General features: G+C 32.2%; 1 protein-coding gene across 1 annotated transcript in view; it reads left to right on the top strand.

Moving 5' to 3' along the window:
- The first annotated feature begins 10,343 nt into the window (after window positions 1-10,343).
- Window positions 10,344-26,220, top strand: part of LOC128863732 (nitric oxide synthase-like) — a 59,844-nt gene continuing 43,967 nt past the window's right edge. Inside the window, exons 1-5 of the mRNA XM_054103042.1 lie at window positions 10,344-11,105; window positions 14,818-14,954; window positions 16,603-16,765; window positions 17,111-17,202; window positions 25,394-25,535. Of these exons, the coding sequence (XP_053959017.1) occupies window positions 10,788-11,105; window positions 14,818-14,954; window positions 16,603-16,765; window positions 17,111-17,202; window positions 25,394-25,535 (852 nt within the window). The 5' untranslated portion in view covers window positions 10,344-10,787. The remainder of the gene's footprint in view (window positions 11,106-14,817; window positions 14,955-16,602; window positions 16,766-17,110; window positions 17,203-25,393; window positions 25,536-26,220) is intronic.

The raw sequence follows: 26,220 nt of genomic DNA, 5'->3' as shown, positions 1-26,220 counted from the left end.
GTGAAAGCTGTTTTAAAAGTGTGTTAAGGTTTTGCAGTGGCGAAAATGTAGCGATCGCTGGAGCAACGTTACTCCATCAAATTTTGCGTAAAGCTAAACAAAACGAGTACCGAAACCACTGGGCTACTCAAAGAGGTTTACGGGGACCAATCTCTGCCCAGTGCCTAGGTAAAACGGTAGCACAAGTCGTTTAAGGAAGGCCGAGAGGACGTCGAAGACGAACAGCGATCATCCTTTTCGACTCTCGAGACATCGTCCACAAGGAGTTTGTACCTCCAGGAACACTGTAAACGCGGCATGTGCTCCTTCGGCTGAAAAGCCGCGTCGCCCGGATTCGGCCCGACCTCGTCAACAATTGGACCCTTCATCACGACAAAGCGCCGGCGCATACCGCCTTCCTCTGCACGTCTGCATTGGCCAAGATGGGGGTTCCGGTGCTTCCCCACCCTCCCTACAGCCCAGACCGGTCCCCTCCGGATTTCTTCTTGTTCCCGCGCCTGAAAAGAAAGCTGAAGGGGAGGCATTTCGACTCCATCGAGGCGATCCAAAAAACTGTGACAGCCGAATTGAACGCGATTCCGGCGGATGAGTTTAAAAGTTTAAAAAATGTTTCCTGCAGTGAAAGGACCGCTACCAGCGGTGTATTGACGTTCAAGGGTCCTATTTTGAAGAATATTAGTTGTATAAGCCAAAAGGTTAAATAAAACTGCTTAAAAAAAAATAAGGCTCATTAGTTTTCAAACAAACCCTGTACATTAACGAAAAAACGCTTATTTTTGCTGACTGGAAAGCGTACATCGTTTGCAGGCGATGGCTTGCCTGTCTTCATTGCATGCATTCATACTGTGCATTCAAGTTGACGCTGAGTACACAGACTTTTCAAAGCATTTGATAGGGTTAATCACCGGTTTTAGTTTCCAAATTGAGGACTATGGGATTCTACTCCGCTCTTTTAAATGGACAGAATTCAAACTCTCCTCTCGGAAATGCGTTGTTAAAGTTGATGATGCATCATCTATAATAAATGATTTCTAAATTTTGCATAAGTATTTGCTAAACTTTAAGAAATATTACATTGCCAACATTAAAGCGAAATAGTTAAATTATAAGTTTAATTTATTTGCAATTTCCATTTCCAAAAATTAGAAATCTTCCGACAGGGTGATTAATTTTGCGCCACCTTCTATAGAAATATACCGGTGTATTCAACTACATCCTTATCTCATATTTGTTGTATTATTTTGCAACCGATCTGCAAAAAGAACACACGAATATATTTTAAATTTACTTGCAGTTACTCAACTTTGTTTCGTTTAACGTTTGTAGCCAGCAAAAATTGGACGATTCGCTTTATTCAAGGCGAATCTATACAGAAAACAAAAATTTACTAGTTTTTTTGTACGCATTTGGTTTATCCACATCGAAGGTTTAAATGTCAAAATTTCAATCAAAATGTAAACAAACAAGCGAGAGAGCAACAGAAAAAAAAATGCAGCCGTAACAGTTCTAAACAATCACAAGGTATTAATTCCGTATTGCTTCAGTTCTTTAAGGACCGTACAAAGATCTCATGATACTCGAAAGCACTTTTTCCATTTGTTGTCCTAATGAAATTGTAGAGTCAGCAAGCAAGATTTTATACCTCATAACAAAAAATGTGCCGTGCGTGGAAATGTAATGCTGTGCTCACAGTAATATTTTGCTTATTGTGTTTGAAATCGATATGCGATGAAGTTTCGTTTGTTGATTTATGCTGACCTCGGGTGAATTAGTATTACTATTAATTTGTATATCTCTACTTTGTTGTTAAAACTTAATTTTGAGTTTCCAGCAACCAGACAGTAGAGTTGCCAGAACGTGGTTTTGATTTCATTTCGTTTATTTTGTATACGCCGTTTCCCATTTAGTTTTTCATCTATAGAGTTACATATATCAAAATGCTTTGCACTGGGAAGGATTTTTATTTCATTGAGTTTTATTGTTATTTGCTGTTTCTCAGGCTTTATTTTTGTAAATGTAAATAATATTACTTGTGCCGTTTATCTTTGTCGACTTCTATTCGCCATTTATCAAAACAAGTTACAGGTCCATTTATTGTTTGTTGAAGAATGTCAGTAGCTTTTTTTTTCTATTTTATTTGATGCCATTAAGTCCGTGTCATCCGTGAATGTGGCCATCAGCAATTTTTTTGTTGTTGGGATCGGTGTATCTGCTGAGAATATCAGGCATAGTATTGGCCCCACCGCACAGCCTCGAGATACACCTGCTGTCATTTGCTTTATGCTTTCGAATACTCGTCTTCAAACTTTATGAAAAAAAGTCGGTTTTCTAGGAAAATTTTGAGAATGCTGAATTGATTCCGTGATAGTATTTTGCCAAGTTTATGCAGCAGTCCTTTATGCCTTATAATATCTAATACCTAGGTAGGTAGCTACGCATAACCTTTTATTATCCATATCAGCTAATATTCTCTTTATAACTCTGTCGACCTGCTGCACATTTGAAAGCTGTGGTCTAAATCCAAATTGATGGCTTGGTATTATATTTTTTGTGGTCAGTATTTTGTGTAATCTGGCGAAGGATATTTTTTTAAACACTTGTGAAGGAATGGACAAGAGACTGACGTGGCGATGTATGTCGTTTCCGTTGCATTTTTATCTGGTTTGACGATTGCCATTACTTGTAAGTGCCACTGGCGTAGGAAGATTAGGTTATGTTAGGTTGTAATGGTTGCGCAGAAAGTGAGCCCACTTGGACAATGAAAGAAGTTTGGTTCATCCTTTGTGATACCATTGCAATGGAAAGCAAAAGAGGTGAAGGAAAACGATATGACGAAAAGGAGAGGGGTGTGGGGGTTGAGTGGACTAGGAACGGTGACTAATTTGCGGCTGTGTTAGCCGCTTTATGCTGCTGATGAAGTTCATCAGTTTTTGATATCAAGACCTGCTATATCAGCAGGCGCAGAAAAGAAGTGAGAACCAAGATGCTTAAATCTTAGTCCCGCGAGAGCGGGGCAGCTAAGGAGCAGGTGCTGAGATGATTCCACCTCATCCTCCATACAGCTGACGTAAAAATAACTCGAAGCAATTTCGAGTCTCACGGCATGTAAACCCCGTGGATAGTGCCCCATGAGGATGTCGACAAAATAGGAAGCATTGCCGTATGCATGTAATTGCTTCATCAGATAGTTCTTTTAGCATTTCACTATTTATTAGATCGTTGCCCGATGCTTTTTTACTGTTCAGATTTCTTAAACAATATCTGATTTCTGTTGTTGTGAGTTAACGATTTGTTAAGGTTTGCTTTATCTTCAGGATCCTTCGTAATTTGCCGCTTTTTCTAACGTTTCCTTCTTTGATGGATTTTTTGTTTTATATGCACTGGAATATATTCCTTTTGCTGTATTTTATAGTTGCTGTTGAAAGCGAGAGGGCTTTGTTTATGGCATCGTTGAAAAATGCTTTTGCTGAGTCAATTTCATTTTACGTTTTTAACGATATATTTATTGTCAAATCTTCTTTCATACTTTGTCAAAAATAATTCTAGTCCATTTTATTATTATATAGTCCCGTACAAATTTGTTCGGGTAGATTTCGAAGAATTGTTATTAGCAGTGGCAAATGATCCGACGATAGTTTCAAACTGGCTTTAATGATCAGCTGAATTTGAGGAATATTTTTTTACAATGCATAAATCAATATCTGCAGGCCAATATGCCGACTCTCCGGTGCTTATGAAATGCCCATTATTTTCTCTTACAACATCTTGTAATTTTCGACCTTCCGAAGTTGTTAACCTTGAAACCCAAGTAGAATTTTTCGACTTGTAGTCACCTCCAGCGATGTACCTGTAGCGGCTTTCTAGCCCGTTTAGATAGTACTGATGTTGTGCTTTTGTATTATTGAATATTCGCGGACAGTATTTTGCTGATATTGTTATTGGTCCTTTTGAGCTATTTATTAAACCTGTCGTTGCTTGTATGCTTGTTTTTTCTATAAGCATTAACTTCATTGTATTTTATTGATTTGATTGTAAACATATTTTTTGAAGAGAGAGCGCGAAATCGCTTAAAAGAGAGTAACAAAAATGGCAAATACCCATTATCGAGGATTTTTCTTGGATCAAGAAACATGAAGAGGCATGGTAGTTCCATTAATAATAAAGTGTAGTTTTTCGAAAATACCATATATATGTATACGAGATGTGTTCAAAAAGTATCGCGAATTTTGAATTTTCGCAGGCTACGTATTGTGGTGATATATTGATACTCATGTCTCGCACTCATGCCGACGAGTTCGTCCATTTTGAATGTTCAGTTAATTGTTGACAGCTGCTTTGCTTGCACGTGTTTCGGCTCGTCTTCGATTTTTACCTATTCAAAAATATGGATCAAAGAACCTGTATCAAATTTGGTGTGCAAAACGAAATTAAATGTGCGGATGCATTCCGAATGTTGACTATGTCATACGGAGAAGCTACTTTGGACCAACGCAACGTCTATCGGTGGTACAAAATCTTCTCAGAAGGCCGAGAAGATGTGCAAACAAAATGCGATGAAAAGCGTGCCGGACGCCCGAGCACTTCAACAACAGACGAAAAAATTGATGAAGTGAAGAAAATGGTATTGACCAATCGTCGAATCACCGTTAGAGAAGTTGCTGAGGTCCTAGAAATATCGATTGGTTCGTGCCATTCGTTTTTTTTCCAATGATTTGGGCATGAGCTGGTCGCCGCAAAATTCGTACCAAAACTGCTCAATTTCGACCAAAAGCAGCATCGCATGAACATTGCAAACGAGATGTTGGACTCTATCCGCGACGACCCAAATTTGCTCCAGAGGGTATTAACTGGTGACGAATGGAGGGTTTATGGTTATGACGTGGAAACGAAAGTTCAATCATATTAATGGAAGCGGCCGCACGAACCCAGACCGAAAAAAGCGCGCCAAGTTCGGTTTCTATACCAACTACAATAAAACTTATAAAACAAGCAAGGTGTTTTAAAACTGCAGTTTCTAACTAATATACTTCTAACCTTAAATCCCCCTTTCCTTCTCCCATTCCCACCATCTTTCTCTTCTTTTCACTTACTATTCTAAGTTTTAGTCTATAAGTTTAATAGTTAAAATAGTTTTAAATCTAAGTAGCATTTCTATGTATACCATCCTCGTATTCTAGAATTATAAGAAGATGTACTACCACAAGACTCTGTCTTACTATGTACAAAACAAATCAAATAAATTGAAATTGAAATTGAATGTAAGAGTTTTGCTTACCGATTTCTTCGATTGCAGGGGCGTTGTGCATCATGATTTGTGGAAGAACAAACCTTAGCTCTTGCATCACTATAACGCCTCTGCTCACACATCGTTGTTTGTGCGCGACTTTTTGGGCAAAAACAACACACTAATGATGCCACAGCCACCGTATTCCCCTGTTATGACCCCCTGTGACCTTTTTCTTGTTCGCGAAATTAAAGAGGCCCATGAAAGGACGACGCTACGCTACGATTGACGAGATAAAGTCGGGATCGAAGGAGGAGCAGAACAAGATAAAAAATTTGATTTTTTGAAGAGCTTCGAAGATTGGAAAAGACGTTGGCACAAGTGCATAATATCTCATGAGGATTACTTTGAAGGGGGAAAAATAGATATTATTGAATAAATAAATAGTTTTTGAAACAAAACACAAAATTCGCGATACTTTTTGAACAAACTTCATGTACAGTGCGCTCGGGAAAACGTCAACTAATTAAAACCACGAGTGTAGACGTTTAACAAATTGTTGACGTTTATGAATGTAGATACTTTTAATAAAAAAACATATTGATAGTGTGCTTTAAACGTTTTTATTGACTATAAACTTAAACTAAACATAAACAAATACAAAAAAAGAACAAAAAAGGCTTTCAGCCTAACTAAAACTAAAGGAACGCATTTCAAAAGAGATCACATTTCACCTACATACTTATGCATCTAAAAAAAATCGGTTATTTTTTTTCTGTTGTTTTTTCCTTTCCAATACTTGGAAGAGAGCTTTCTCTCGTAAACGTCTTAATACATTTAGGTCATTTTGCTCAACATTCTCGCATTGAGCCCAATCCAAAGCCCGGTTAAATATTTCGACAGCTTCGTTTGGTTTTATTGTCTGTACATTTGTACTCGTATCTAAATCGTTGTCATCATCATCGGTCACTTCTAACTCCTCAGCTTCACACGAATTAGAAACATTACCCAGTAGAAATCTTCATTCCACTTTTGAATGGATGATACTGTATAGTCAACCTTAAAAAATGTATAAAGTTACTGGTCGTGTCGTTAAAATAATTTTATAAAGCGACAAACCTGAGGGTTTATTTCATAAAGCAGATCAACTGCGAGCTCCATTTGTTGTTGCAGTTCCGAGTTTATTTTTTCTTTCAATATGCTTAACGGAATATCTTCCTCCGGATCTGTCTCATTTTCCGTGAAACGCAAAACATTTTGCCAGCATTTTGCCATTGTATCTTTGCTAACTTTATTCCATGCGGCTTCTAAAAGCATAACACAATCCCTTAATGTAACAGCTTTCATAGAATCTACTAGATCTGATTTTTTTGCTGTTACCATGGCTAGAAGACTATTTCTATAATACAGCTTCGTTATTTTAATTGCGTTTTGATCCATTGGTTGGATAAGTGGGGTTACATTCGGAGGAAAGAACATTGCAACTATGTTTCCATCTTCTGTTTTAAGCTCTAATTCACTTGGATGAGATGGAACATTGTCTATCAGAAGGAGCGCTTTAACTGGCAAGTCCTTTTTTAAAAGAAAATCTGTTACCTAAAATTAGAAAATCTTAGCTATTAAAAGCGATATTTTTTCTGTAGCGGAACAAATATTAACCTGTGGCACAAGGGATTTGTGAAACCAATCGTAGAAATTAGCTGATGTCATCCATGAGGACTTGGAACTCTTGTTACAGTTAAAGTTTTTGAAAATGCGTGGATTTTTTGCCTTCCCAATCACCAACAATTTAAGCTTATGATTTCCGGAAGCATTAGCACAACATAAAAAAGTAACGCGTTGTTTTTCTGTCTTTACTCCCGGAGCAGTTTTTTCGGCACTGGATACGTAAGACTTTTCTGGCAAAATTTTCCAAAATAAGCCAGACTCATCAGCATTGTACAATTAATCTTGGCAAAGACCCATTTCTTCAATTTTTTGTTTAAGTTTGATTTTAAATGGTTCGACCAGCAAAGGCTGTGAAGATAGCTTTTCTCCAGTTATTTTAAGCTGGCGAACTCCATATCTTTTTTTAAAACCTTGCAACCATCCATCACTTGCGTTAAAAGAACATTCCTTTTCTTTTATTTTTAGATGCATCTCTTTAGCCTTTTGTTTGAGCGCTAATGCATTAACCGGATAATGCTTTTCTCTCTGCTTTACAAACCATTGATACAGGCGCTTTTCCATTTTCGGCAACTCTGATGCTCTTAATGTCTTTCTTTTTCCCGGGCCGGAAAGCGTATTATTGACACAGTCCAAAATTTTATTTTTTTTTCATTTTTATCTTGCTAATTGTTGATTTTGAGATACCATATTGTTTTGCTAAAGCTACCGCACTTGCACCCTTTTCTAATAAATCCAAAATATTTGCCTTTTCTTGTAATTTAAGCACTTTCGGTTGTTTTGAACACATTTTGGTAATGTGGCACTTACGAGAACAAAAAATCAACTGAACATAAAAAAGACAACACATTGAGATGGAATTTTTTTTCTATTCTACATACATAAATATGTACATATGTACTTAAATATAAGGGGAATACCAGAATTCTGAACTAATTTCATGAAATAAATGTGTGTGTGTGATCAAAACTGTGTATTTTAACTGTTGCTTAATTCAAAATTTTGATTTATTTAAAGTTGACGTTTTAGAGCTTTGTGGTTCGGTTGACGTTTTAGAGTAGACAATGTAAAAAATTAAGGGTTGACGTTTTGGGATGTTGACGTAAACTAGTGTTGACGTTTTCCCGAGTGCACTGTATACATATAGTATAAATACATATATATTATACTTGAAAACTCTCTCTCAATGCCGAACAAACGATCTTCTTTACGATTAGAATTATAATGAATTCGTCTACATTCATCTGTGTATGCTTTTGCCGGTTGGCAAATAGTTGCTTTCGTTCGGCAGCACTTCCATACTATATGTACATATATACAATAGTATATAGTATTAACAGACGAACGAAACTCCTTTTCCATAAAACGAACGCTCTTAACAGGAGATTTAACATATGTTCAATTTAACATTAAATTTACGCAAAAATCTCCATTACTCAGGTTTTATAACTAAATTAACAGAACTGCTGTTTGTAACAGCCGAACGTTACATAATTGAGATGAATATGGGCATCCAATATGTTGAGAATAAAAAGAGCGGCCTGTATAGAGTTAGAATCAATCCTATTAGCAAAAATGTTTGCAAAATGGGGGAATAACCAAGCGTACATTCTATAAAATGGCAATTTATTCAAAATCAAATAAAAAAATATTAAATGAATTATTTATTACATATTTTAGGTTCTTTTTTCTAACACCTATTTTTTTTTTAATAGAAAAATATCGATTAATTTAACTGGGGCGATAAATTTCTTTGAAAGAGTATTCAAATATTTTATAGTATAGAAGAATTTTATAATAACCAAAAATGGTGAATGCGTAGTAAATTTATTTTAAAAGTTATTTTGTTTACTATTTAAAAATTATTACTTCTTGCCATCGGACGTACATTTACAAGCACACTTATGCAATATGCTATCTAATAGGTGGACTTAAACTTTGACTTTTTAGCAGTCATCTTGATAAAGTTGCAGCTGTAAAATTTGGTGGTAATACTTCTTTTTAGTAATACTTCATTTTTACTTATATATATTTGGCTTTCAATCATGAGACACTAAGCAAAATACGTTGAAATTTGTTAAAATTCAGTTCACTCTTCTCCAAACTCTCCATGCGCCAAGTCGATGTCGTAGAAAGGCCAGACTACTGCGCACGACGCGATATAGGCTGAATTGGATTTCATCTCTTGTTCTCCAACGATCATGCATTACTCTGACCTATAAGTACTGCTTCCTCAGCCACTGGAATCGGATGTGCACAAACTTTCGCCTTAAAAGACGAATGTGCACTTTGTCACGAACATCAGAAATTCAACCAAACTTTAGTTATTCTTAGTATCTTCTCTACCGCGGTTGGCGTTCGGAAAATGAGTATCCCTCAAAGAGTTGCGATTGTCTTTTAAATTAAATTTGGTAAATCTTTTTGCCGAAAAGCGGCCAATGCTTCAAAGAGCATGTGGCGATTATTGCTTATCTCATAAGCAAATTTTTGAGTGAATATCATTTAAACGGAATTGAAGATTCTTCCGTCAACTGTGTACCGCATTTTGACTAAAACATTCCTGAAAAGTACATAGACTGCTCGTTTGATAATTTGGAAAAGTATGCAAAATAAATAACGCAACAGAAGTCGAAAATATTGATTAGTAAAAATAAAAAAAAAAAAATTGGTCCCCCACTATAAATTAGTTATTTCTCTCTACAAAAAGCTCGGTTTTTTCAGAATAGAGGCTGGTATGACCATGACATTTTACTTAAAACATGCACTCGACATATAAAATTTTGTACCGACCTAACTTAAACACTTCTTTACATGCTGGATTTATTTAAGCTGTTCGCCTTTTTCTTTTGCATTTATTTGAATTATTTGATTTGTGGTTCAAAGGTTTAAAAAATTTGTTTCTTTTTTTGGCGTAGGTATGTTTTTTTAAATTTTGCATTATCAAATTTCGCGTGTGTTTTTAATAGCTTCATTACACACACATACCTACTCGTACACCGTGTGGTAGTGCTATTATATGCACAAGCATTAGCTCTTCGGTTTTTCGCTTCGTCACCTACGAACATTTTATGTTTTTAATTCGAAATCTGATTGGCTCTCCACCATCCCACCAACAGTACACGTAGGTACTTGTTGACATTTAAGCGCCTACTCTAGCTTTATGCTTGAATTCTATTTACCAATTCCTTATCTCGGGCTTGCACACAAACCTGCATACGCACATACAGTCACGTGCAACAACTACTACTCATGTGATCTGGATGACGAGGATGGCAGCTCATGTGACTTGGAATCTGTGGAGAGCCAACTCAGCAGTACAATAGACTTACGGTGGATGTTGTTGTTTGTTATTAAACTAAAGTCTTGTCGCCATGATAATGCCGCTCTGCTAGCAGCAAAGAAGCAAACAAATTTAAGAATTGTGAATTTACATAAACCATAGAGACCCGCAAATTGTGCACAGTCGCTGCTGGTCGGCAAATAAGTGAACATTTGAACAAAAATACGAAGTGTAATCGCATTGATTGAAAATAGAAATTGATGATCAGTTTCATTGGAGTTAGCTGCTTGAGTGTATACTGAACATATTCTGAAATTTGAGAAAAAATAATTAAGAATCTTAAATCAAGCTACGCATCGCAACACAAAAAAAAAAGAACAAAAAATATTTAAAATATTATATAGCAAAAAAGTGCTTGAATTGAAATCTTAAACAGTTTTAAAGTTTAAAAATAAAAAAATTAAAAAAATATTGAAGATTCTGCATACCTATTAATAAAGTAATATGAATAACTTCTGATAGTTAAACCACAACAGTTGAATTGTAAACAAATCAAAGTATCCATTTCTTGTAACCAACCACCACTCGCGCTTAACTCTCCTTGAGCATCACACAAAAATGCCTTCCACCACTTTAGTCAAACAGGATAGTCTCGCGTTGATGATCGACGAGGAGCTCGCCATGCAGCTGGCCGAGTCACAGGCCGATAAGGGCGAAGATGTGCTCGTCAATCGTTTGGAGGATATTAGCGTGCATTTGAAACAATTAAATCATCTCAATCAGTATATGCAAATAACTGAAGAATTGAATGAATATAAGAAGAATGAAGCAGGACCATCTACGTCAAGGGGTTGCCCTATGCAGCGCCCCATTCGTTTGAAGAATATCGAGGGCAAACCGGAAGTGTACGACAAATTGCATCTGAAGGGACAAGAGGTGGGTAGAAATAAATGTGAAAATGTAATGCGCATGCGTAAGAAGAAAAAAAAAAACAAAAACAAAAAAAAATATATAAAAAAATTACAAAAAAAATTAATACAAAAAAAAATTTTAATTAAAAAAAAAATTTTAAAATCTTTGTTCTCACACAATCAAGTCACTTCATTGCGCAACGAAAATCTTATAAATACAAGTTTCGAATTTTTTAACAAATTTGAACACTTTCAAAAAATTTACTTTAAAATATTGGTGTTTTTAATCAGAATTTTTAGAAAACTTTAAGGTTTGCAATTTTATAGTTCACTAAATTTTAGTATAACAAAGTGCAAGTTCAAAAATCGCCTTGATAAAAAAAATCTTTTTTTGGCATTCTTTATCCAGAATTTTCTTACATATACGGAAGCTTTTTATATGGAATAAAAAATAAATAATTGGCTTTGTACCCTTTATTTGGTGTTTGGCCGAGCTTCTCCTTCAATTTGTGGTGTGCGTCTAGATGATGTTCCAGAAATGGAGGGACCTACTGTTAGTTTCAAGCCGATTCCGAAAGGCAGATATTTTTATGAGGAGCTTTTTCATGGCAGAAATACACTCGGAGGTTTGCCATTGCCTGGCGGGGGGCGACCGCTATTAGAAAAATGTTTTTCTTAATTTTGGTGTTTCACCGAGATTCGAACCAACATTCTCTCTGTGAATTCCGAATGGTAATCACGCACCAACTCATTCGGCTACGGCGGCCGCGTTTTGATATATTCCTACAAATGGAGGGAGCTACAGTTTCAAGCCGACTCCGAATAACAGATGTAAAAAACTAATAGAAAAAAATGTGTCTATCATTTGGTGTCGCATGCAGCGAAATTCGCGCCTGTGCACTTTCGTATGGTATGGTAACCTAACCTTTGAATGGTGGTCACGGTTTCGGTTTCGGTTTGGTAGTCACCCTTTCGGGTATGGCGGTCGCTACTTACCTTATGCCAAGAATAATATACAAGTATACCAAGTTTCGGTATGGTCTAATTGCCAGATGTTATTTAAGGTCGAACATTTCAGTTCGTCTTATAAATGAAATTGCTAAAATCCTCAATAAAATTTGCATTTTTTATATTAACTTAAAAATTTAAAAAGTTATATTTTTCCCAAGCCTTCTTTACTTTTAAAATTTCTGAAGCAACAAGTGTCATTCCCATTGTTTGCTTTTGTACTTTTTTTATGCTCATTACCACAAAAATCTTACGTGTACATCACCACGAGTGGCCAGCTGAAAGATGCAACCAAGCAATAAACTGCTCTTAATGGCCCACTGAGAATAGCTGGGTATAAAAATGTTTAATATCGGATTCGAGTGTCCTTTGTTTGTGGCCAAAGTTTGGCAGTTTCCTTGCGGTAAAATTATTTTATTATCTCATTTGCACATTTAGTAGAATTTTGCAAGTTTTCCCAGTGAAATGTTTACAGCTTTTACGCTTTTAATAAAGGCCAATTTGGTAATTGTTGTTTTTGTGGCAGTCAAAGAAGTGAAAATATTTTGCCTTTTGACTTGAAGAAATTAACTTTACTAATTCTTACCGGAGGTTGTGAAAATAGCTGGGGAATGTTGGAAAATTAAAAATGCCACAAAAGTTGTTGAGAACTTTTTATGTACCAGAAAAGAGATGTTGAACATAGCAATGATGGTTGTTGTGCAGTAGGTTGTTTGGAGGAATTTAAAGAAGCAGAAGAATTTTTAGCTTTTATTAAAATTATTAATTATTAAAATAATAATTATTATTAATATTTTAGAAGTTTCAAAATTTTTTTTGTAGTTTTTTATTAAAATTTTCATAGAATTTTTTTTATTTTAAATATTTTCTTTTTGTAATATTTTAATTAATAATCATGAAGTTGTTTGTAATTAAACAAAGCTTTTTTGTAATTCTTTATTTCAATTTTCATCAATTTCTTTACCTATTTTTGTTTTTTAAGTTTTAATTTTAGTTTTCATTGTTTCTTTTGTGGTTTAAATTTTTTTTGTTTTTTATTTAAATTTTCATAAACTTTTTTGTAAAATTTGATCTATTATTTAAATTTTGAATTGAAAACTCGTTTTTTTGTAATTTCGTATTTAAATTTTGATTGAGTTTAAAAAAAGAAACATTTTTGTAGTTTTCTATTTAAAATTACTTTTTTGCCATTAAGCAAATTTTTTTTTGTAACTTTTAAATCTTTTTTTTTGTAATTTTTTACTTAAATTTTAAATTAAAAATTCGTTTTGTTTTGTAATTTTGTATTTAAATTTTGATTGAATTTAAAAAAAAAAACATTTTTGTAGTTTTCTATTTAAATTTTCATTAATTTTTTTGCCATTAAAAAAATGTTTTTTGTAACTTTTAAATCTTTTTTTTTAAATTTTTTACTTAAGTTTTAAATTAAAAATTCGTTTTGTTTTGTAATTTTGTATTTAAATTTTCACAAATTTTTTTGTAAAATAAAATTGAAATCTTTTATTTAAATTTTAATTATTTTTTTTCGTAATTTTGAATTCAAATTTTGACATTTTTTTTGTGATTTAAAAAATTTTTTTGTAATTTTTAAATTTTCATGAATTTTTTGTAACGGAAAAATTTTGTTTTCTTAATTTATAATTTTAATTTTCACTTTGGTTTTTGTAATAAAAAAAAATTTTGATTTGTATTATTTTATATAAATATCCATTAAAATAAAGCAATTTAAAGAAGAAGAAGAATTTATTACTCCATTTATTACAATTTTTTGTTTGTAATTTTTTATTTAAACTTTTATTGATTTTTTAAAATTAAAATTTTTGTTTTATTTAAGTATTCAGTAAGTTTTTCGGTATCAACAATTTTTTTTATAATTTTTTATTTACATTTTTATTATTTTTTTTAATTAAAATTTTTTTTTAAGTTTTTACTTAAATTTTCATGAATTTTCTTTGTAATTAAACACATTTTTTTGTAACTTTTTTACTTAAATTTTTATGAATTTTTTTGTAATTAAAAAGTTGCTTTGTAATTATTTATTAAAATTTCATTGATTTTATTGAAATTTAAAAAGTTTTTTTCCATTAATTTTTTTCTACTTTTGTTTTTGTTTGTTTGTTTTTTGTAATTTTTTGTTTAAAAAGAAGAAGAATTTATAACTTTTTTGTAATGTTTTTTGCAATGCTTTATTTAAATTTCTTTTTAATGTAAAAAAATTTGATTTGTAATTTTTAATTAATTTCGGTTAATATAAAGCATTTTAAGGAAGAAGAAGAATTCATTAATTTTTTAAATTTAATTTTTTTTGTTATTTTTTATTGATATTTTCACTATTCTTTTGTGATATAAACTTTTTTATTTACATTTTTTGTTTAATAGAAGAAGAATTTATTACTTGTTATGTAATTTTGTATTAAAATTTTTTTGTAAATTTAATCTTTTTTTTTTGTCATATTTTGTTTAGATGTTCATGATTTTTGTGTAATTTAAAACCATTTTTTAAAATTTTTTTTTTACTGTTTCCGATACTTAGTAACTAACCAACTACGTGCCCTTTCGAATTCACTAACTTATTTAGCTGAAGAGCGCCACAGCTGCCATTCTAGAACTAAAAGTTATTAAATTTTGCTAAAAATTTTGAAATAAAAAAAAGAAGAGGTTCAAAATACTCCATTTATTCTTAATTTCTAATAATTTTCTTATGTTTCTTTTCGACTTTTTCCATAAAGAATCTATCTTGTTCGAAATCGACATGTATGAGTAGTGTTATGGGCTTCTACACAGCCTCGTTGGAGTCGCGCAAACAAGAAGATGTGCTCGATCAAGCGAGGGACTTTCTGGAACAATATTTTACTTCCATGAAAAAGTAAGTTTATAATTTTTAGGTGTTTACAAATACTTTTGAATTTGCAATAAAAATATTGTATACTGAATTTTAAATGATTTTAAGATGAATTTTTTCATAAAATATGTATGTATGAGTATGCAAATTAGTTTCTTCCTAATACCCCGATTTGCGTGGCTAATTGGGAGTGGACGCCCGTATTGATTTTTATTTGATTGCTCAATTATTTTAGCTGAAAGGTTTATTTTGCAATGAAGAAAATCTACTTTTCTGAAATTTTCTGAAAAAAAGTTTTTATTGAAATACAGAGAAAAAAAATGCCACAGATAGACCTAACAACAGCATTGAGATGCAGAATAAAAATAGGGAATTCGTCGTACAAAGCTAAAAGTTTGAAACTAAACAATCTTCAAGTATTGCCCCGCACACACTCTTCGAATAAACTAGACTCAAATTGTAAATCTCCTTTTTCTGTTTATGTTTCGTATCCAGTAAGCATTTTCATATTAGCAATGCGAATCGGGACATAAATGATGCAACCAACCGAAGCCATAGAAAATTTTAACAAGACGGAACTTCGAAACGACGCAAATCGAAGCAACGCAAAATGGGATATTAGTGTGGTATACACTGTTAGTCCCGATATTTCGTGATATTTTGAATGTAATTTCGTCATACCGGAGTTGGTCGTGGGAATAATTATTTTTTTCAATTCAACAAAAATTTAGTAAACAACTTTTAATTTTTTTATGACCAATACCAATATTTTGAGAGATTTTTAATGTAACGTAACAGCAGTGTGGTATATATTTTCAGTCCCGATATTTCGGGCATGCCATCCCGAGATACTGGAATCGGTCGTGTTATTATGTATTTTATTTCTCAGTCTCGATATTTCGGACTGGTTGTAGAATTATTTTTCTTTTTTTAAATTAGCGTAAACTTAGTAAACGATTTGTTTTTCATTCCCAGTCCCGATAGTTCGGAATGTTTTTAGTGTAATCCTGTTATACCGGGATTGGTCATGTCATTTATTTTCTTTTTTAAATCAGCAAAAATTTAATAATTTTTGTTTTTTACTGTCAGTCCCGATATGTATGGATGGATATGGATGTAGTCCCTAGATAACGCGATCGGTCATCACATTACTTTTCTTTTTTTAAATGAGCAAAAACTTAATAATTTTTCCTTTTTACTGTCAGTCCCGATATTTTGGATGTAGTCCCGAGATACCGGGATCGGTCGTGGCATTACGTTTCTTTTTTTAAATCAGCGAAAACTAAAAAAAAAATATGTTTTGTATTGTCAGTCCCTATATTTCGGGATATTTTTAGTGTAATCCCGTCAAATCTTTTTCAAATCAGCAAAAACTTGGTACAATTTCTTTACTGTCAGTCCCATATTAAATATTTTTATTTTAAAACTGATACTTCTTATAAAAAATTAGTTACAAAAAAAAAACAGATTTTCTCACTGCGGGGTTTGTTTTCAACGTTCAAACTGTGCTTAACAATCTTTTTTACTAAAAGTTCTATTCCAATGCCAGATTTCATTGTATTATAGAATAGCAAAAATGTCTTAAGTAGATTATTTTCTTAAAAGTTCACAGAAGTGTGCATATGTATATTCTTATAAACAAATCTATCTCTTTCTTTCTCCATTTCCACAGGGCATCCAGTCCACGTCATGAAGCGCGCTGGAAGGAAGTGCAACAGAGCATTGAAGCCACAGGCGAATATCAGTTAACCGAAGCTGAGTTAACCTTCGGGGCCAAGGCGGCCTGGCGCAATGCTTCTCGTTGTATTGGGCGTATTCAGTGGTCCAAATTGAAGGTAAGAGAAGAAGTTTACAATTTTCCTCACTTCCTCACTTTCCCCTACTTTGCCAGTTTTTTGGATAAATGAACCCCAATGCTTGTAGCTGTAACAATTGTTATTGTTATTTGCTTCATGAACGGACCTATTCACTAATGTCCAACAATTCCATCTGATTTGTTTGTGCTCGTCATTATTTTTCACGTCCGTCAAGAGGCTGATACGCGGTCAAATTCGACCTCAGTGTCTCGCATTAACCCAGCGATGCCCTTTTACTTACATATTCTATGTTCACATCTTCTTTGTTTATTTATGGTTGGTTAATGTTTTTCATAATTTTGTTATTATTTTCGTTTTATGTAGGTATTCGATTGTCGTCATGTAACCACCACAAAGGGCATGTTCGAGGTCTTGTGCAATCACATTAAATACGGCACAAACAAGGGTAATATTCGGTAAGTCTAATGAATATGAAAGCAAATTCACGCGTACATACAAATGATTTCATTCGTAATTGATAATTTGTGATTTATATGTTTTTCTACTAAATCACGTACACCTTATCACTTTCGAAAGGAAAAAAAAACCCGACGCATTTGGTACATTTCAAGTTCGAGTTTGCTTCTTAAATTCAAATTAATCGCATCTGTCTGTATGTATGTATGTGCATATGTGCATATTTTGGATAATAATTCATTATTTGCTTATGAAAATGCAGCAGAGTTTTTACAATTTGTAAATTATCACTTCTATCTCAACTCTCCGTTGGCTAGCCGTGTCTGGTCAGACTGGCTTTTTATACTTTCGACGTGAATTTAACATATTTCTATTATAGCTAACGACATGAGCGTCCAGGTAGCTTCCTAAAATTAAATTATCTCTCGATTTTCGGATATAACCTTTTAAAAAGGATGCTCGAACAGGACGAAAAGAGGGTTAAAAATATGTCTAGTAAAATTCGCGCTTAAGGCCATCTAACTTTCAACCGCTTCTGATTTGTTCACTTGAACTTATTTTATCTTTTATTTTTGAGATTCACTCTCAAACTCTGAAATAATAACAGGAAATAGTCCGAGGCCGTTAGGTCGTATAATTTTGGCGGCTAACTTAACGAAGAATAGCGTAAAACTATTCTCTCGAATACTAAAAAAGAAACTTGCAATTGAAAGATCATGCGCGTGCATATATATAGAAGGTGGCGCAAAATTAATCACCCTGGCGGAAGATTTGTAATTTTTGAAAATAGCGGTTGGACGTCTACCATATATAAGACTTCTGAATTAGGCAGCTGCTGTGTGCAAACTGACCAGCAATGGGACGCTTAACCCTTTCGCTACATCTTTTTATTGCGCCATCCAAAAAATCCAAATTTTTGTCTGAGTATTTATTTTAGGACCAATAACAATGCAAATCAATTTTTTTTTTTTTTTTTTTTTGTTAAGTGCTTTTTTTTTAATGTTGCCATATGGCAACAAATGCTTTGTATTGGTTTCAATCGCAAATAAACTTCTTCTGCAATCTAATGCAGTTAACACCTTACGAGAAATTTGTTGCCATATGGCAACAAGCTTAGTTTTAAAAATTAGCACAGCTTTTAAAGCTGCGAGCGAAAAAATATGTCCATGCCAAATGACAGATTGAACATTTTTCTACATACTTTATTCAAAAATTGTTAAAAACATTTGCCCAAAATGCCTCAAAAATCTAAAAATGCAAAATACAAATTTCAGAGTGAAGTGCTATATGCCAGAAGGCTTTCTTTAAAAATGTTGTATTTCCGATATATAATGGGCGGTTATTATTTATTTTATTTCTGTTTAACCATTAAACTTCAATTTTTGAAAATATGTAACAAAAAAGTTGTTATTTTTTACAAGAGAGTGTTGACGGCCTTTTAAAGTTTACTGTTGCCATATGGCAACAATATCGCGAAAGGGTTAAAGGTCAAAATAAAGATTTTTATCACTCAAAATAATTTTTTTTTCGTTTGTTTTCTATTTAGTAAAAAAGTTATCGACGGCCTTTTAAAGTTTACTGTTGCCATATGGCAACAATATCGCGAAAGGGTTAAAGGTCAAAATAAAGATTTTTATCACTCAAAAGAATTTTTTTTTCGCTTGTTTTCTATTTAGTAAAAAAGTTATAGACGGCCTTTTAAAGTTTACTGTTGCCATATGGCAACAATATCGTGAAAGGGTTAAAGGTCAAAATAAAGATTTTTATCACACAAAATAGTTTTTTTTCTTTTATTTTTTATTTAGTAAAAAAGTTATCCAAAAACAATTTGGTCAAAACAAAAATTCCCATCACTCAAAATACTTTTTTTTTTGGATCTAGCAAAAAAGTTATGGAAAAACAAAATTGGATGACTAATTTTGCGCCAGCTTGTTTATGGATAAGTAGGAAAATATACTCAAATCTCACATAGAAATACTTTTTTTTAATATTTTAACTCATTAACTCGCTCAGAAAACGGTTCTTTTCTCTATTTTTTGTGAAAAGTTGGAAAAGGGATTATAATTTACTTGGTCCTCACTTTAATTTTTATTATTCAGTAAAAAAGTTATGGCTAACCAAAATGGCGCTTTTGGCTACTTGAGGAGTGCCAAACTGGCATTTCAACCATTTCACCTTTTAAAAAAGTTATAGAAAATTAAATCGAATGATTAATTTGTGCCGCCTTGTTTTAAAATATGTGTAAATTATATTCTAAACTAGAATATTATTAAGTACATGAAATTAGAAAAAGTTATAATATTAGCATAAAATATTAAATGCAATTTCAAGAGAAAAACGTGGAAACAACTGACACAAGCCGCATTCCTCAAATATTTAAAAATATTTTGTGGCACTTCTATTTGCCAACGGTGGAATTTTTATGAAGAGTGCCTCAAGGCAAGAGGGTTGTATGAATTCTTAGGGCTAAATTCCATATTAGTGAAAGTAAAACATTAAAAACTTCGGGCAAGAATGCAGCTCCAAAGCTGGATATGATATTATTTATCCTTCTTTTTGTTTAACTAATTTTATCTTCCTTTAGTTTCTTTTATATTTCTATTTTAATTTAATTTTTTTATTTTATTTAAACTTTTTTCTTGCATTTTGACCGGTCGCTAATTCTAATGCTTAACACTAAAACATTATTTTCATTTGGTCATCATTACGTTTCAACTTGTTGCACCCACTCTCGGTCACGGCATCAATTCATTGCCGCTTTATTTGCTTTAAAATTGTTGTACTTTCTGCTGACGATTTTAATCTTTTTTGTATTTTTGCCGGCGTCAAGCGTCGTCACTAAAAGCGATGAGCGATAAAGCAGCTACACGCGCTGCAATTAACTACAAGCGAGCAACTAGTCAAAGGGCCATTGAGCGTACGACTGATTATGCTAAGTAGTAACACAATTTTGAAATATTGTTTTCAACCAGATGATTAATATTTTCGATTACTATCAAACAAATGTTTTGAAAACAAAAATCAGCAACTAATCATCCATTTGTAAATGTTTATATACTGTGCTCAAAATGTACCCGTAAAGTGACTATAAACGGTTGAATTATTCTTTGATATTTTCTCGCGAGTTAATCTCCATGGTAACCAATAAAAACCGTGGAGGCCGCCTTAGACGTAAAAGTATGGCACTATGGAAAGGCCGGTGGCTTGGCCACGCTTCTATTTTGCACACTCTGAATAGTCGTCATCAGCATGAAATAGACTATTCTACCCTCTATACTCACCTTCGACAGACTCTTGAAGACGAGTATACAGTCAAGAAGGAAGTGGCAGACACCAATCCCACGAAGAAGAGGGGGAATTAAATTTCTACATATGGTTCCAAGCTAGACGATAAAGTTGGCTATTGTTTGTTTTCGAAGGAATTAGGGCTGTAACTATCTGAGCGAACTATATTTCCTCTATCAGGCAGAACTTCTAGCTATAAAAAAATTTACTACATTAAATATATTCTCGGATAGCCAGGCGGCCATTAAATTAATGAATGCGGCTATACTAAGATAGAAGAAATAGAAAATAAATAAATAAATAAAATAAAATAAAAAATAAAATAATAATATAAAAAAATTAAAAAAAAAATAAAAAAAAAAACAAAAAATAAAAATAAAAATAAAATGAAATAAAAAATTAAATAAAATAAAAAGTAAAATAATAATATAAAAAAAGAAATAGTAGTATGAAACAAAAGTAAAAAAAAATATTTGAAAAAAAAAATAAAACATCGTTCAACAAACAATCCCTGGTCCAAATTGGTCCAAATTTTGTATATCCCTCAGTGACAGGAAATCTTAAGTCGCTTCAATTTGTCTCATCCCCGAAACATCGCGCATACATCTGTTAATATAAAAAAAATAATAAAAAAATAAAATAAAATAGTAATATAAAACATGAGTAAAAAAAATATATGAAAAAAAAATAAACCCACAAAAAAATAAAAAAATCGTTCAACAAACAATCCCTGCTTTTCGATTGATTTTATTGTCGGCTCTTCAGTATTGGCTCACCTGAGCGGCGTGTTTACATCTTCATGGACTCACCTTACTAATGCCTTTTATTACATTTTGGTCCAAATTTAGTATATCCCTCAGTGAAAGGAAGTCTTAAATCGCTTCAATTTGTCTCATCCCCAAAACATCGCGCATATATCCGCTCCTGCGTCTATCCGAAAAATTCACTAAGACCGGCTAATATCTCTTAGATATTCACACGACAATCTTTGCATACAATTTTCTTAATTTTTTCGATACTTTCATCCGTCCAAGAGGTGAATAGACGATCAGAAAGAGGCAAACCAATCACTTTTCGTCTCACTTTTAACGCTTTGTGCCATTCGTATACTTGGGCTTTCGAAATTTTTCAGTCATGATTAACATTTTTATCAAATTTCATTAGAAACGCAAAATTCCAGGCGCACTCTTTTCTAAACTATAAATGACATAAATACGAAGTTCGCAGAACACGCCAAAAAAGCGGACAGACTCATCATCATCATCATTGTTTCCTTGAATCGCTAGCGGGACATAGGACATCAACAACACCATCTCCTCCGATTACTAGATAACGCCTTCACCTGCTTCCAGCTTAATCCGAGCTGAGCCGTTTCGCGATTCACAGTTCTTTTGCAAGTTTCTCTTGCGCTGCCAGGCGCTCAGCCTCTCGCTGTGAGAGGTTTCCATTCCATTGCCTTCTTTGCTATGTCGCCGTCTTCCAAGCGTAAAGTGTGACCAATGCACTTCCATTCCTGTCTTCTAATCCAAGTGTCTGGCGTCTCCATGCTTGCTTTTTCGAGCAATTCCTTGTTTGGCATTATTTGCATTATTTTTGCCAGAATGCAAAACTGTTCTAACTGAAAAATGTATCAACTTAAAACTGAAAAATTTATCAACTTAAAAAAAAAACATTATTTTTGTCTGTATCTCACACGCGTATAGTTCTAATTGAAAATTCCGGTTTCTTTTCGACCAGAAGGTGTACGCCCACACAGTTACATAGTTGCGTGACCTATTGTCCCAGTTAATTGCATAGTGATTACTAATTGTGTGTACGTATAGTTGGCGCTTAAACGATTTGTTGGTTTGTTTTTGCCGAGCTCTCCCTCAAATTTGTGGGGCGCGTCTTGATATTTTTCCACGATTGGAGGGAGCAACAGTTTTATGACGCCTCCGAATGTCATTTATGAGTGCCTGTTTTAGAATTAGAATTAGATTAGTTTTACGCAGAATTAGTTTATTTATAAACGGGTCTTACGTAGACGGGAAGCGCTAAAGCAATTTGATACTCATTTTGTTGAGTTTTCTTGGGTTATCAAGCTCAGTGTGAAGACCAATTTCCACTGGAAATTTTTGTGGGTGCTCGAAGCAGCGTTATCAAATTTCTGTTTCGGTTGTAATAATAAATATAATTACGTGTATGTGGATTCTTTACAGCACTGAACCGAATCTCTATCAGGATCACATTGTTTTTGTTGTTGTTTTTGCGTGCAAAATGCTTACTTTATTCGGATTGCGATAATTGATCATTGGAGCACAATAAATATTATTTGTTTACTAATTTCGTAATTCCTCTTGCGACACATTTTAATTTGTATTATTCTGCCTATCATAGGTACTCATCTGAAACCAAGATGTTATTTAAAACAATAACAAATCAAGAGAAAGCAATCTAATTAATTAGGTCATCCTACTTTATACAAAAATTAGAAAAATTGGACAAATTTTCATCAAACTTTTAAACTTTATAATCAGATTTAAAAAAGCAAAAAAAAAATTATTATTATTATTATTATTGCGCAGTTTTATAGGCTATTAAATTTTAGTAAAATAAAGTGCAAACTTGAAGTTGTTACAAAATTCCGTTAAATTTTTTTGGGGGACTTGTTATATGGAGAAAATGTGCAATGGCTTAAAAAAAAATTATTATATTCAACGGAATTTTCTACTAACAACAAGATGGCGCAAAACTAATCTCCCTATTGGAAAATTTATAATTTTTGTGCATGGCGTTGTACGTCAATTATATTTGACACTTGTGATCTAAACAGTTTCAGTATAAAAACAGAAAAGCAATGGAGCGCGTCAAAGAGGTCCAAATAAAGATTCCATCCCTCAAAATCACTGTTCAAATACAAAATTGGATGATTAATTTTGCGCCACCTTAAATAAGGTTTGAACTGAAAAGCGATTGGGTTCGCTTTAAATAAAATTCACTTTTGCGATGAAAAGAATTACATAAATAAATAAAATAAATCTGAATCTTAAAGCTCAATTCAAACGAGTAATTCTTGCATATTCTTATGTACAAATGCAGATGGACAGCTAAAAAAACGTTCTATACGCAATTTTTGTAATAATTTGCAGAACTGTTTCTACACAACATCTTTTTTAATTATGATCAGTGACAAATCGTAAATTCAAAACTTCATCGAGCAGCCATTTGTAATAGTCAGGTATTAGTTCAAATTTTATTGATGATTCTGACTAATTGACATAAATATTGTGGAAGGGAGCTTTTCAGAGTTGCAAGGCTTTGAAAAATATAATTTATTCAAATTTATTTGATTCGTTCTTTTTGACATTCATTCCTTTTAATTTATTCAGCTTTATTTAACTTTTTTTAATTTCCTTAGCTTATTTGAGAGCTTTGAAGCGTTTCCAAGGCGGTATCTTTTAGCAACCGGGGAAAAAATTGCGTAAAAAGTTTTGTTGCATTTGTCAGTGGTGCAACTCTTATGAGAGTGACTTTTTTATTAATAGTATTTTAAAGCAAGAAGGTTAAGTGCGAATTTTCAAGACTAAATTCCATATTAGCGAAAGTAAAAAATTAAAAACTTCGGACAAGAATAAAACTCCAAAGCTGGATTTGTCGTTACTTTTTCTATTTGTCAGAGTAAAACGGGAACTATTTCAGATATCGAGGCAAAAAGCAATTTTACTAAAATTTTAATTTATTTAATACAAGAAAGTTTTTATTTATTTTGTTTACTGGTTTTATTTAATTTCGTTTTATATTATCTTATTTAATTATTTTATTTTTAAATGATTTAATTTTGTTATTTTTAAATTATTTAATTTGTTTTTTTTCGTTTATATTTTATTTGAATTTGTTTTAGTATATTTAAACTTTTATATTTTTATTGGCATTCATTTATTTTATCTATATCTAATTTTTTTTTTTATTAAACTTTTCTCATCGTGTTTGATTTAATTTCTATTTCTTTTACCTTATTTATTTAAATTTACTTTAAAGATATTTTATTTTAATTTTTGTTTGCACAAAGGTTTAGTGCGAATTTTCAAGACTAAATTCCATATTAGCGATAGTAAAGTAAATTTTATTTTATTATATTTTTTTTTATGTTCAAACATCCCATTCTTTCGGAGGCATTTACAAAACTTGGCGGCAGCTTAGCTGCAAGTCAGATTATTTTATTTTATTTATTTTATTTTATTTTATTTTATTTTATTTTATTTTATTTTATTTTATTTTATTTTATTTTATTTTATTTTATTTTATTTTATTTTATTTTATTTTATTTTATTTTATTTTATTTTATTTTATTTTATTTTATTTTATTTTATTTTATTTTATTTTATTTTATTTTATTTAATTTAATTTAATTTTATTTTATTTTATATATTATTTTTATTCTTGTTTTATTTTTTACATTTTTTTGTTTAGTTTTTTTTAATTCTATTTAATTAAATTTTTTTTCGTTTGTTTTATTTTATATCATTCTTTTTATGTATCTTTTTTAAATTTTTAATTATTTTAATTAATTTCATTTTAATTTTGTTTCATTTAAATATTTGTTTTAATTTATTTTTTCCATTTTATTTTATTTTGTTTAACTGTTTTCTGTTTATTTGATTTTTTTATTTTTTTAATCTTTCTTAAGTTTGTTTTATTTAATTATAGTTTAAGTACTTTTATTTTGCTTTCTTCATCTTACCTTATTTTGATTTATCTCTTTCATTTTATTTTAATTTTATTTACTTCTTTACTGTTTTTATTTAAATTTACTTTTTTATATTACTCCACTTCACTTCATCTATTTTATTTCATTAACCAATTGCTTTGCCTTTTTATTCCTGTTATTAGCTTTAATTTATTTAATTGCATTTCATTTTATTTCAGTTCAGCCATTACGATTTTCCCTCAGCGCACCGATGGTCTCCATGATTATCGCATCTGGAATAGTCAGCTGATTTCCTATGCCGGCTACAGACAGAGTGACGGCACAATTATTGGTGATCCAATAAATGCTGAGTTCACTGATGTGAGTATTTATGTAAATAAACATCTAAGCTGTGTGATTTTTTCTCATGAACAAAAGATATTACGCAACCATTTGAGTACTTTTTTTTTGTGGTGGTTGAGGTAGGCTTCAAATTCCTTCGCTAAGGGAATTCACAAAAGCTTTGTAGTTTTTCTGAAATGATACGAATGAGTGAACTATATTGTTTGATTTGAGTAATATTATTTTTATTAATAGATATCAGCTGTTTGCATTACTAATTGCTTCGCAATTGTGTTTTTCCCCACCCACACGTGAACTCTCGCTTGTTTCTATGTCATACATATTAAAATTAGATGTGAGGGATTTCATTAAAATTGGAGGAAGTCAGTTAAGATACTATTTTACCGTAGCGTAGCAGAAAGCGTAGATGTACAAATTATATTCTGTAACTTCTTTAAGGCATAGCCGATTAGCGCTGCATTTTAGCTGAGATCGTCTCATTACTAAAAATCGTCTCATTATTTCAGAAAAAAATCCGCTCTAAGAACTCCCTTAGCTGTTACCGTTTTTTATTTCATACTACCTGCTTTTGCAATCAGGTGGAAGCCGTCTTCGTTCATATACTTCATAAGTGTTTAAAGTTGACAGCAAAAGACGGAGCATATTATCCCTAAAAATTACATATTTTGATTGGAGGAGCCTTAAATCCCAATAATGCATATTT

Source organism: Anastrepha ludens, chromosome 5, assembly GCF_028408465.1.
Source record: "Anastrepha ludens isolate Willacy chromosome 5, idAnaLude1.1, whole genome shotgun sequence".
NCBI classification, from domain to species: Eukaryota; Metazoa; Arthropoda; class Insecta; order Diptera; family Tephritidae; genus Anastrepha; species Anastrepha ludens.
The sequence above is the reverse complement of the archived record's forward strand: the minus strand, read 5'-3'. Positions and strand labels throughout refer to the sequence as shown.